Here is a 13,333-nt window from a genome sequence, read left to right as displayed (position 1 = left end):
CTTCACAGATAAGAACTCATGAATGGATGCATCCTCAGACCAAGCGGTTAAAATTTAATATATTGTTAACAACTTATGAAATTTTGTTGAAGGATAAGGTCTGTATTACTTCAGTTATTCTGTTTGGTATATTATCAGTTTTTCTTTTAACTTCTATTGTGGGTAGGGTGAAAAGACAGCTTAAATTTTAGATCGGCTTGTGGATTTACTTTTTATGCCCGTTGAGCTGAGACTAATTTTTACTCTTTTAAAGCGTTAAGATTTAAAGAATTGTAGAATAGATATTTGAGAGGCCACATATTGGTCTTCAGGGTCTAGAATAATTGTCATTTGGCTCTTTACAGAAGAAGTTTGCCAACTCTTGTCTTGGAACCAGTTTTTTTTACAGAGTCTATTGATTTGTAAACTGTTTATGAGCTTTAAGTATTAATTCACTTAATGATAGAACTTATCTAGTCATATCCAGAACTTGTTTCACATGTAGCTTTCCCTGTCTCTCCCTCACACCTACTTTCTACAGCCTGTGGTAACCACCATGTTACTCTCAACTTCTTTGAAGTCAACTTTTTTAGATTCCACCTGAGTGAGATGGTATAGTACTTGTCTTTTCTGTGCTGGGTTTCTTTCACTTAACATAAGTACCACTTACTTAACCCACATTTTGGCAAATGACAAGAGTTCATCCCTTTTGTGGCCCACTGGTATTCTGTTGTGTGTGTATTACTGCATTTTGTTTATTCATCAGCTGATGATTGATAGACACTTAGATTGTTTCCATTTCTAGATTGTTTGCCTTTTTTGGTTATTGTGAGTAGTTCTGAAGTTAACATGGGACTGCAGATGTCTCTTGGATAGATTTGATTGCGTATCTTTTGGATATATATGCAGTATTGATATTACTGGAATGTAATGGATTTATTAATAATTTTTTGAGGAATTGCCATACTGTTTCCCACGGTGGTTGTGCTAATTTACATTTCCACCAACAGTGTGAAAGGATTCCTTTTGTTCTCCACATTCATTCCAGCACTGATTTTTCTTTTTTCTTTTTTTTTTTTAAGATTTATTTATTTGAAAATCAGAGTTACATAGTGAGAGAAGAGAGACAGAAACAGCTGTGGGTTGTCTCCTCTGTTGCTTGCTTTTTTTTTTGCTGTGTGAAGCTTTTTAAATTGATAAAATGCCACTTGTCTATTTTTGCTTTTGTTGCCTGTGCTTTTGGGATCTGATTTAAATATGTTTTCTTCGAGTGGGCTTATAGTGTCAGTTCTTAAATTTATATCTTTGATCCATTTTGAGTTGATGTTTGTAGATGGTTAGAAATAGTGTTCTGGTTTAATTCTTCTGCATGTGTATGTTTGATTTTTCCCAGCACTATGTATTGAAATGGCTGTCATTTCTCCAGTGAGTGTTCTTAGCACTTTCGTCAAAGGTCAGTTGGCTATAGATCCACAGGTGTACTTCCAGGTTATGTATTCTGTTTCACTGGTCTGTGTGTTTGTTTTATGCTAGACCATGCTATGTTAATTATTATAGTTTTGTGTAGTGAATTTTAAAGTCAGGTAGTAAAGTGTCTCATGCCTTCTTTTTGCTAAAAATTGTATTGGCTGTTCTCAGGGTGTTTTGTGATTCCATACAAATTCTAATAGTGTTGTTGTTTTTTTTTTTTTAATAAAGTGTCATTGGTATTTTGATAGGATTGCATTAAATCTAAATCCCTTTGCTGGTATTGACATTCTAATACTGATTGTTTAAATCCATGAACAAGCGATGTCTTTCATTTCTTTGTGCCCTTCAATTTCTTTAATATTTTATAGCTTTTTCTGTTTATCTTTTGCTTCACGGATTAGATGTATTCCTAGGATTTCTGTTTGTTTGCTATTAGAAATGAGGTTACTTTCTTGATTTTTCTTTTTTTAGACAATTTGCTATTGGTGGATAACAACACTGGTTTGGTTTTTTTTGCATGTTGTCTTTGTACCCTCCAACTTTGGCAAACTTGTTTATTAGTCTAATAGTTTTTGGTGAAGTCTTTGCGGGTATTTTGTGTATAAAATCATGTCATCTGCAAATAGCAACAATTTGATTTTCTCATTTTTAATTTAGCTTTCCCTTTTCTGTTTTTAAAAGATTTACTTATTTGAAAAGCAAAGTTAGATCCATCTTCCATCTGAAATAGGCAGGCATACAGGCTAAAATTGATTAGATTTGTGAGCTGGAAGACCCTACCTTCGCCATGCCCCTGTGTGACCTTACACCCTACCTGAAACCCCCACCATGCCCCCATGTGACATCAGGCTCTATGTGACCATTCCTGAGTGTCCACCTGCCCACAAGCCACTCCCCTGTGGAAAATTTATAAAAAGGCAGGGAGTGTCCAAAAATGCTCTCGGCTTTGCTGCAGGTGATAAGCGATGGATAGCAGCTCAAGGCGCTGGCTGCATGTGGCTTTTGGCCTGCTCTCTGCTTGGTATGGACGCTACCCTAGTTTCCAGACTTTCCCCTCTCTCCTACCTGAACTAAAGCTCTCACTTTCCTAGATACTTTTCTCATTAAATAAAGCTTAAAACGTACCATGCTGTCTCGTTTATCTGTGCCAATATTTAGAATTCTTCTCTAAATATTAGGCAAGAACCCTCTTGGGCTTATTAATATTGGGGATTTAGTAATAAGCCCATGGTGAAATAGTATGGCACCCCAAATTCTGATATCACATGTGGCATCCCAGATAGCAATTCTGGGGAACTTTAAGGGACCACATTTTTGGGTAAATTTTAGGGGGTCATGTCCGATTTCACATCCACTCCTTCATTCCCCAATTGGCCACAACAGCCAGGGATGTACTGGGCCAAAGCCAGGAGCCTGGAAACTCCATCCAGGTCTCCCATCTGGGTTCTGCTTTCCCAGGCCCTTTAGCCAGCAACTGGACCAGGAGTGGAGCAGCCAGGACTTGAACTGGTGCCAATATGGGGGCTTACCTCGCTGCTGCACAACCTAATGGCTCTAACTGAATTTGTTTATTATAGATCTATAGTTCATGAAAGCCATGTGGTGAATTATATGATACAACTGTTCCAAGTTGTATCATAGCTTCTGTAAGTTGACGTTTATAGAGACCTTTGTTGGGCTTGGGCTAAAGTGTTGGTTTACTCATAAACACAGTTATTCTGAAGGGCCCAGAGGAACCCTGTGGAGGGACTTAAATCACATCAGCATACAACTCAGTGTTCTTGGAAAGAGAAAAGAGGAGGCTCCTGACTGACAAATGGTGGGGAAATGAAAGGCTCTGGTTACTGTTCACACTGCAGATAAGTGCAAAATATAATCAGGGGTGTTAACACTGGGCTTCCATTAGATACTGAGGCCTGTGTATGCTCACTTCCCCATCAAGGTCTGTTGTTCAGAGTGAGTCTCTCATCTTCAGGGGCAGGTTTGGTAACATACTCCTGGCTGTTGCTTGTTCAAGCCCAGAAAGATGAGTTAATCTTTCAAGGAGGTGACATTGAGCTTGTTTCAAATTCATCTACTTTGGTTCAGCTTGCCACAACAGTTACAAACAAGGGGATCAGAAAAATTTAGAAGGGTAGTCTCTGAAAAAGAAACAGTATAGCAGGGTGATGGCTAAGGTCTAAAGATTGGGATGGGCATTTAATCTGGCGGTTAAGAGACCCACAATCAGGGGCCGGCGCTGTGGCGCAGTGGGTTAATCCTCTGACTGCAGTGCCAGCATCCCATATGGACCCTGGTTCTATTCCCGGCTGCTCCTCTTCCAATCCAGCTCTCTGCTGTGGCCTGGGAAAGCAGTAGTAGATGGCCAGAGTGCTTGGGCCCCTGCTCCGACATGGGAGACCAGGAAGAAGCACCTGGCCCCTGGCTTCAGATCAGCACAGCTCCTGCCGTTGCGGCTATTTGGGGAGTGAACCAACAGAAGGAAGACCCTTCTCTCTGTTGCTCCCTCTCACTGTCTGTAACTCTGCCTCTCAAATAAATAAATAAAATCTTAAAAAAAAAAGATACCCACATCTTGCATTGGAGCACCTGAATTTTGTTTCCACTCTGGCTCCTAACTCCACCTTCCTACTAATGCAAAGCCTGAGAGACAGTGCTGATGGCTCAAGTAATTGGATCTCTGCTACCCACATGGGAAACCTGAATTGTGTTCCTAGCCCCCGTCTTCAGCCCCAGGTGTTGTGAGCACTATGTGAGTGAACCAGTAGTTTGGAACAAGCTCTTTTGTCTTTCAGATAAATAAATAAAAATATGTTAAAAATCTAAGGATTGTCTGATTATAGAATAAAACCCCCAATTATAAAATTAAATTTAAAATAGATTTGTAAAATTTATAGATGGTAATATTTTTTCATCTATTGTCAACATATAAGCTAATAAAAACTTCTACTTGACATTATTTCCTAATAGTTAATCATATAGGAATTTTATTTTTGCATAGTGAGTTGCCTGATTTGAGCATTGTAATATTTTTATTTGAAAATGAGACAAAAGTTTGTTTTTAATTTTTCTTTGCCTCTGAATAGCCTGGGCTTAGATTAAATAGGGGAGAGGAGACTAAATTTGAATTTTATTTTTTCTCTCAAAATATATATTCTGTTCTTTTTAAGGCATTCCTTGGAGGTCTGAATTGGGCATTTATAGGCGTTGATGAAGCACATCGATTAAAGAATGATGACTCCCTTCTGTACAAAACTTTAATAGATTTTAAATCCAATCACCGTCTCCTTATCACTGGAACCCCTCTTCAAAATTCCCTCAAAGAGCTGTGGTCTTTGCTACATTTCATTATGCCTGAAAAGTAAGACAAATATGAGATACACAATTTTAATCATAGTTTTGGATTGTTACATTTAATGGGAAAATAAGTGCAGGTTAATAAGGTTAGAAAGCGGTATTATTACTATTAAAATACTGGGATACAGATTATTCAGAAGGAAAAAGGGGAAATAAGGTGGAATAGTTTAGAAAACATGTCATGCATAATAAATTACAACTGTTGATTTTGCATGTGTTCAAAATATAACATACTCGGAAAACTGAAAGACTGCCTAATTCTTTATATTTAATAACAATAAGGTACTGATCATTACATTTTCTAAATCTATAAAAGTACTAGAAAAAGATAAATAACTTGTCCAAGGTTATAAACTTTTATTCTTGAATAGATCCAGAACTCTGAGACTGTATTTTTGGTGAAATATTTTAGTGATAATTATTTCTGTTCATTAAAATACTTCACATTATGGGACTCAGAATCACAGCTTATGAAGCAACTACATCTATTTGTATATATGAATATATACATTATATTATGGACTTCTTGGGAGGGAGATTTTTTAGAATAATAATTTTTTTTCTTAAAAAAATCTGTTTTATTTGCAAATGACTGCCTGAAATCTGAATTTTTTCAGTAATTCCATTTTTTAAAAAAAATTTAAAGGTTTTCTTCATGGGAAGACTTTGAAGAAGAGCACGGCAAAGGGAGAGAATATGGTTATGCGAGTCTCCACAAGGAGTTGGAGCCATTTCTGTTACGCCGGGTTAAGAAGGATGTGGAAAAATCTCTTCCTGCCAAAGTTGAGCAAATTTTAAGAATGGAAATGAGTGCTTTACAGAAACAATATTACAAGTAAGCAGTACACAGAATACATGTTTTAAATATTTAATTCTGAATAACCTACGTGCCCTTGTCCTTATTGTGTGGTGTCTCTCCCCTCTTTACAAAGAGGCTTTTACAATAGTAGCAACTGGTGAATTCTATGGCAGAATGAAGCAGAGAGATTGGATGGCATGGTTAAGATTATGGACACCATGAAATTAAAGACCTATTAATCTCTCCTTGATATTATACTGTGGTATGTTATGTAGAGGGTTACCTTTAAAGGTTAGGATTTCTGTGATACTAAGGTATTATGAAATTACAATTATTGACAGACTAGAAAAAGAAACAGTAACATTTTAGGTCTTCCTTTTCCATTGGCTCATCCCCCAAATGGCCACTAAGGCCGGCACACTGTGTGGATCCAAAGTCGGGAGCCAGGTGCTTCCTCCTGGTCTCCCATGCGGGTGCAGGACCCAAGCACTTGGGTCATCCTCCACTGCCTTCCGGGCCACAGCAGAGAGCTGGACTGGAAGAGGGGCAACCGGGACAGAACTGATGCGCGGCCAGCACCTTGGCTCAATAGGCTAATCCTCCACCTGCGGCGCCGGCACACTGGGTTCTAGTCCCAGTCGGGGTGCCGGATTCTGTCCCGGTCGCTCCTCTTCCTGTCCAGCTCTCTGCTGTGACCCGGGAGTGCAATGGAGGATGGCCCAGGATCTTGGGCCCTGCACCTACATGAGAGACCAGGAGAAGCACCTGGTTCCTGGCTTCAGATCAGCGTGGTGCGGCCATTGTGGGGTGAACCAATGGAAAAAGGAAGATCTTTCTCTCTGTCTCTCTCTCACTGTCCACTCTGCCTGTCAAAAAAAAAATATTAACAAGCCATATTTTATGAGAATTTTGCATTTCATAATCTTTATATAACATCACTTTAAAAGAAACATAAAGGCTGTATGTCCTCATAAATATTTAAACACAGTTCCATGAAATGAGGAACATTGCTAGATGCATTTGGAGTCTCAGAAATAGTTATGTTTTATGATAAATCTGTAAGTGCCATGCATTTAAAAATATACATGTTACATAATTTAAAGTTTTCATTATGGGAAATCTCAGATATAAAAACTGAATAATACAGTGAACCCATGTAGCTATGACTCAGCTTAATTTTAAACTCATAGATAGTCTTGTTATCTATAGCCATCCTCATTTCTCCCAGTCCCTGCCCTTTTAAGGCAAATCAGGGATATAGTTGTTTTTCAAAGAATTGTTTTAAAAGTATCAGTATTCTACTTATAATTCCTTGATACGAATACTGTTCAGTATCAGTGTTCAAATCATGTGTATTGTCTGAAACATATTAAGTTTTAATCAGTGAAATAAGATCTATGTATGATAGTTTATCTCTTTTTAATCTCTAATTTCATGGTACCTGTTTTTATCAAAATATTTGAGAACAAACAGTTATTCTGTAGAATTTTCCCACAATCTAGACTTTACAGTCCCTCTGGAATAGCTTCATAAATCCCCTCAGTTCTTGTAAATGAGTAGGTAGGTTTAGATGCTTGTTTAGATTTATCTTATCTCAGAGCAAGATCACATTTTGCAAAATGATGATATTCTAATTCTGGTAAGAATTATTAAAATGTAGTAATACTTTTTATTTGTGGAAAATGTGGCAAAGGCAAGAAAAATAAAAAACAAAATAGAAATCGTTGGAAATTCAGTTCTAGTCTGATGTTACGGACCTTGAACTTAGACTCTTTGAAGTACTTTTTAGTTACTAGGGTGATAAATTATTGCCGTCAATTTCTTTTTAAAAAGTTTTAGAATATCACCTTCAAAGAAATTCAGAAGGAATTCTTTTGAGATGGGAGAAATAGTTTTTTATCCTTTATTTCTTCATAGGACGTTGAGTATTGAGATTGTGAATGGAAAAAAATAGTAATAGAATCGTACATACACTATATAGTTGGAACTCTCAAATCTATTTGAAGAATGAAAAAAAAGAAAAGGTGATAGAAAGTACAGAGGGACTTCAAAATTTGTGGAAAATGGAAATAAAAAAGGACTGCTGAAGGTTCCTACTAGTTCATAGTGCGAGGAATTATTACATATACTTTGAAATAATAAAATAGTGCAGATTTTTTTTTTACTTTGAGTTGTGTATGTATTGTGTAAATGTAGTTTAGAGAAGGCAGTGTGGCTAAAACCCATTATCTTCATATGGTTTTAGGTCTGTGTAAAGATCAGATTTCATTAGCTGACTAAGGCAGTGAAGTGTATAGGAAAGTTTAAGGTAGATAATACAGTTGAGTATCTGTTTACTGTATCAATGCTTTTCCTTTAAATTTGCTAAACTCACCATGTTGTGTTAACCCTTTATTGTGTAGTTGGTGGTTCAGATAACAAGTGGCATTCTCATGAGTCTATGAACAAGGTTAAATCCATTGTTGTGAATTTTATAATCAGTTTTGGTTTGATGCTGGTTTCTTTTTTTTTTTTTATGATTTTAGAATTTGTCCTGATATTTGTTTATTCTACTAAACATCATTTTCATGATTTTTTTTAAAAAGATGGATTTTAACTAGGAATTATAAAGCCCTCAGCAAAGGTTCCAAGGGCAGTACCTCAGGCTTTTTGAACATTATGATGGAGCTAAAGAAATGTTGTAACCATTGCTACCTCATTAAGCCACCAGATAATAATGAATTCTACAATAAACAAGAGGCCTTACAAGTAAGAATTTTTAATATTGTTACTTTGTGATTAAGCAAATTAATAAAATATTTCAGTTATAACTGAAAACACAATGCTCTTATGTATTGGTAAGTTCTTTTTGGTTAATGGTACATTTAAATAATAGTCTTGGTCATTTTTTAGCCTTTGTAAAAAAGCCTTTAAATTTTTGTCAGATTTTTCTCTTAAATTTATATTTATTGGGTCCAGTGTTTGGCTGAGCAGGTTAAGCTTGTTGCCTGCAACACCAGCATCCCATATTGGAGAGCTGGTTTGACTCCCAGCTGCTCCACTTCCAGTCCAGCTCCCTGCTAATGCTCTTGGGAAAGCAGATGCAGATGGCCCATGTGCTCGGGTCTTGCCACCCATGTGCAAGACTCAGATCCCAGATGGAGTTCTAGGCTCCTGGCTTCAGCCTATCCAAGGCCCTGTCATTGTGACCATTTGGGGTAAGAACCAGCAGATGGAATATCTCTTTATCTTTGTGTTTCTCCATCTCTCTTTCACTCTGCCTTTCAAATAAATAATTTAAAAAAGGAACAAAACTGTATTTTGAGAGGCAGAGCGGCAGACAAATCTGCCATTGACTGGTTCACTCCCCAGATAGGTGCTTGCAACAACCCTGTGCTGGCCTGGGTTGAAGGCAGGAGCCAGGAACTCAATCCAGTTCTTTCAGATGTGAGGCAGGAGCCCAATTACTTGAGCTGTCATTGCTGCCTCTCAGGGTCTACCTTGGCAGGGAGCTGGATTCAGGAGCTAGAGCTGGGTATTGAACCCATGTACTCCAATATGGGATGTCAGCATCTTAAAAGCTAAGCTAAATGCCTGCCTCAGTTTATCTCATTATTTTGATCACTTTTCTGTAAACAAATCTGAAGCCATGGGCTGTACCAATTTATCCAGCCAAGTTCCCTTAGTATATTCATAATTGTAGAAAAATATACTAATAGTGATTATGCTCAGTTTGTGATTTGTTAAGTGAAAAAGAAGATCATCTTGACTTCACATCTTATTCTTCCTGTCAATTGGGAGAAGTGTGAAGGTACAGCTGCAGTGCATCCACAGTAGTGCCTTGAGGGACTAAGATTCACTGACCAATATGTAGTACAGTAGAATGCATTTGCTAATTGTTTTAAAACCTTTGTTTGCTTGGTTGCTACTGCTTTCAGTGTGGGTTTTTTTTTTGTTGTTGTTGTTGTTGTTTTTTTTTTTTGACAGGCAGAGTGGATAGTGAGAGAGACAGACAGAGAGGTCTTCCTTTTTCCCGTTGGTTCACCCTCCAGTGGCTGCCGTGGCCGGTGCGCTGCGGCCAGTGACCCGCTCTGATCTGATGGCAGGAGCCAGGTGCTTCTCCTGGTCTCCCAGGGGGTGCAGGGCCCAAGCACTTGGGCCATCCTCCACTGCCTTCCCGGGCCACAGCAGAGAGCTGGCCTGGAAGAGGGGCAACTGGGAAAGAATCCGGCGCCCTGACCAGGACTAGAACCCGGTGTGCCAGCGCCGCAAGGTGGAAGATTAGCCTAGTGAGCTGCGGCGCCGGCCTCAGTGTGTTTTTAAGCTAAGATTTTTGGAGAAATAGGTTGAGTATCCCTTACCTGAATTGCTTAGGACCAGAAATGATTCAGATTTTAGAGTTTCTCAGGCTTTGTAATGTTTGCATAGATTTTACCACTTGAGCATCCCTCATCTGAAAACCAAAAAGCTCCAGAATCTGAATGTTGTGTCATTGGTGCTTATTTTCAACATTATGAAAATTTTAAAATTCAATTTAGAATACTTAAAGCAGCTGGAGTTTTAAGTGGAGTACTGTGTCATTTGCTTCTTTTCACATGTAACAATTTTAATTTATTGCTTCCTTAGCACTTAATTCGTAGTAGCGGAAAACTGATTCTTCTTGACAAGCTTTTAATTCGTCTCAGAGAACGAGGCAATCGGGTTCTTATTTTTTCTCAAATGGTGCGGATGTTAGATATCCTTGCAGAATATCTGAAATATCGTCAGTTTCCCTTTCAAGTAAGCATTTTATTGTCTTTAAATCTTGAGTTTGTTTTACAGAATAACCTTTGAAATTATTTTGTTAATGAAATGCATATTTTTATGTAATCTAATTTTTCTTGAAATGATCTTTTTAAAATTTCTCCTTTTTTCTTTTACCAACAAAGCCCTTTTTACTGTCTTTTCTCTAATTTTTATTTTCTTTTAATTCTGTCTATTCTTTCTGGGCTTGCTTTAGATTTTAGAAACTTGACTAAGCGAGTTTCCAAGATACAAATGATCTTAAGGGCTTTCAAATGAGAAAGGAAAACAGCGAGCAGTCTTTTTTCTAAATTATTTTTAAGAAAGCTTTTATTTAATGAATACAATTTTCATAGGTACAGCTTTAGGAATATAGCAGTTCTCCCCCCTGCCCCATACCTGCCCTTCCGTCCCACCTCCTATTCCCTCTCCCATCCCATTCTTCATTAAGATTCATTTTTAATTATATTTTTATACAGAAGACCAATTCTATATACTAAGTAGAGATTTCAACAATTTGCACCACACACAATCACAAAGTGTAAAGTACTGTTTGAAAACAAGTTTTGCCATTAATTCTCAAAGTATAACTCAATTAAGGACAGAGGTCCTACATGGGGAGTAAAGTGCACAGTGACTCTTGTTGTGATTTAACAATTGACACTCTTATTTATGATGTCAGTGATCATAAATAGCTGCCATAACAGCTCCCAAGGCTGTGGAAGCCTTTTGAGTCCACATATTCCCGTCAGTATTAAGGCCACAAGCAAAGTGGAAGTTCTCTCCTCCCGTCCTTCTTTGATGGCCCCTTCTTTCTACTGTAGCCTCACTCACAGAGATCTTTCATGTAGCACGATTTTTGCCTCAGTGTCTTGGCTTTCCATGCCTGAAATGCTCTCCCGGACTTTTCTGCCAGGTCCGAATGCCTTAAAGAGCTGATTCTGAGGTCAGAGTGCTCTTTAGGGCATTTATCATTTATGAGTCATGAGCAGTCTTTGTGAGTGCTTCCAGGACTGTTATGGGTTCTGATGATTGGTGTGTAGCCACTCAGGTGCAGAGTTTGCTGAATAACTGGAGAACTTCAGGAAAGATTAGGTGATCAAGATAAGCTTATGGTCAAGATAAGCTTGTATTCCTTCCATCTATTCAAAACATATATTAAAGTTCATTCATTATAGTTAAAACCAACACTGATGAGTATTTAATGTTAGAGAGTCAGTTACTATTCTCAGTGCTTTACATCTTATGATTTATTTAATTCTTACAGCAATTCTATGAACTGTGCCAGGAGCTTAGTGAACACTCAGTATTTACAGATAGTGAATGATGTATATTAGTGCAGGTAGTTTAACGGTCATAAAATTATAATCATGAAACTCAAAATATGTAATTTCTGCTCTGTTGGAGTTTACAGTCTGGTGTGGGAGACAGATATTAAGTAGGTAGTTACAAATGACAACTCTTGGTAAGTGATATGAAAGACAGGTGTTTTGTGATATGAATATTGAAATAATATAGTTTCTTAGGGGAAAAACTGGAAGAGTACCATCAATTGAGGTTTTTAAAAACAGCCTTAATAAGATGTAATTCTTTTTTTTAAATAAACAGGTTTTTTTTTTTTTAAAGATTTTATTTATTTATTTGAGAGGTAGAGTTATAGACAGTGAGAGGGAGAGACAGAGAGAAAGGTCTTCCATCCATTGGTTCACTCCCCAAATGGCCACAATGGCTGGAGTGGCCACAGTGCTGGCCCCAGTAAGATGTAATTCTCATACCCATTTAAAGTGTACAGTTCAGGGAGCCGGCACTGTGGCACAGCAGGTTGAAGTGTACCATTCAGTAGTTTTTAATCACAGATCTCTACATTTATCAACACAATTTCAGAATATTTTCATCATATCAGAAATCCTGTACTCTTACAGTTTCTCTTCATCTTTCCATTATTCTTCTTCCCCCTAGCTTGTGTTGGTTTGTTTTTAAACAGATTGTTTTGTGTATATAATCAAAGCAAAATATAGTACAGAAGTGCCTATGAGCACCAGTTCTCTGCCGCTGGTCCCTTCTTGTGCATGGATCACTTCTTGCGGAGACTAACTTTATTTTGGTTCAGGCCATGACACAATAAGTGACATAATACTGTTCTTAAAGTTTTTATTAATTGAAATTTTTGTTTAAGTGGAAAAGAACATTGTACACTTATGCCAAAACTACTGAGAATAAGTTATTTGATGTATTTTTTATATTATTTTTGGATTTGAGATTTATATAGTAACAAAGCTAAGTTTGACATACAGTCTCTTAAAATACTAGTTTTTAAAAACGTTGTTATTTATTTGAAAGGCAGTGAGACAGCATTGATCTTCTGACCCACTCTCCGGGTACCTGCACCAGCTGAGCCTGGGCCAGGCCAAAGCCCAGAGCTGGGAAACCAGTCCAGATATTCCCCATGGGTGGCAGGGACCAGCAGTTTGCAGTCACCTGTTGCAAGAAGCTGGAACTAGGAGTAGAACCAGCACTCAAACCTAGGCACTGCAATAGTGTACACAGACTTCCTAACCAGTATTTTAACCACTAGACTAGATGTCTACCCCCCAAAAATATCAATTTTGAATTTAGCTTTGAAATCATGGAGCATAGTAATAAATAAGTTATTTGCAGTGTATAATCAGTTAAAGTGAAAGTGCATCTAATGTTTAGTAAGACACCATTAATAACAGGCACTATGCTGTTTTCCTACCTTCTCTCCCTGAGTCTTCTAAAGATTATGGAGGAGACATACCGTATCTGTTCTACTGAGAAGGAAACTGACATAAAACTTACTTGCCCATGTCACTGTGTGGATAGGAAAGAGAGGTCACAGTGTTTCACATTGGTGATTTTTGAACGTTTGCATATATCATAACAGGAGCAGGGATAGTGCTGTGCCATGGGTTAAGCCACTGCCTGGCATCCCACATGAGTCCCAGC

At 37.7% G+C, this 13,333-nt stretch overlaps 1 protein-coding gene across 3 annotated transcripts in view; it reads left to right on the top strand.

Annotated features, from left to right (window-relative positions):
- Nucleotides 1-13,333, top strand: part of CHD1 (chromodomain helicase DNA binding protein 1) — a 71,265-nt gene that overhangs the window by 29,554 nt on the left and 28,378 nt on the right. For all 3 annotated transcript variants that reach the window (XM_051853606.2, XM_051853604.2, XM_051853605.2), the window contains exons 13-17: nt 9-98; nt 4,620-4,810; nt 5,453-5,641; nt 8,191-8,353; nt 10,211-10,363. In XM_051853606.2, the coding sequence (XP_051709566.1) occupies nt 9-98; nt 4,620-4,810; nt 5,453-5,641; nt 8,191-8,353; nt 10,211-10,363 (786 nt within the window). The remainder of the gene's footprint in view (nt 1-8; nt 99-4,619; nt 4,811-5,452; nt 5,642-8,190; nt 8,354-10,210; nt 10,364-13,333) is intronic.

This window comes from Oryctolagus cuniculus, chromosome 14 (genome assembly GCF_964237555.1).
Source record: "Oryctolagus cuniculus chromosome 14, mOryCun1.1, whole genome shotgun sequence".
Lineage (NCBI taxonomy): Eukaryota > Metazoa > Chordata > Mammalia > Lagomorpha > Leporidae > Oryctolagus > Oryctolagus cuniculus.
This window is presented reverse-complemented; position numbering and strand designations above follow the sequence as displayed.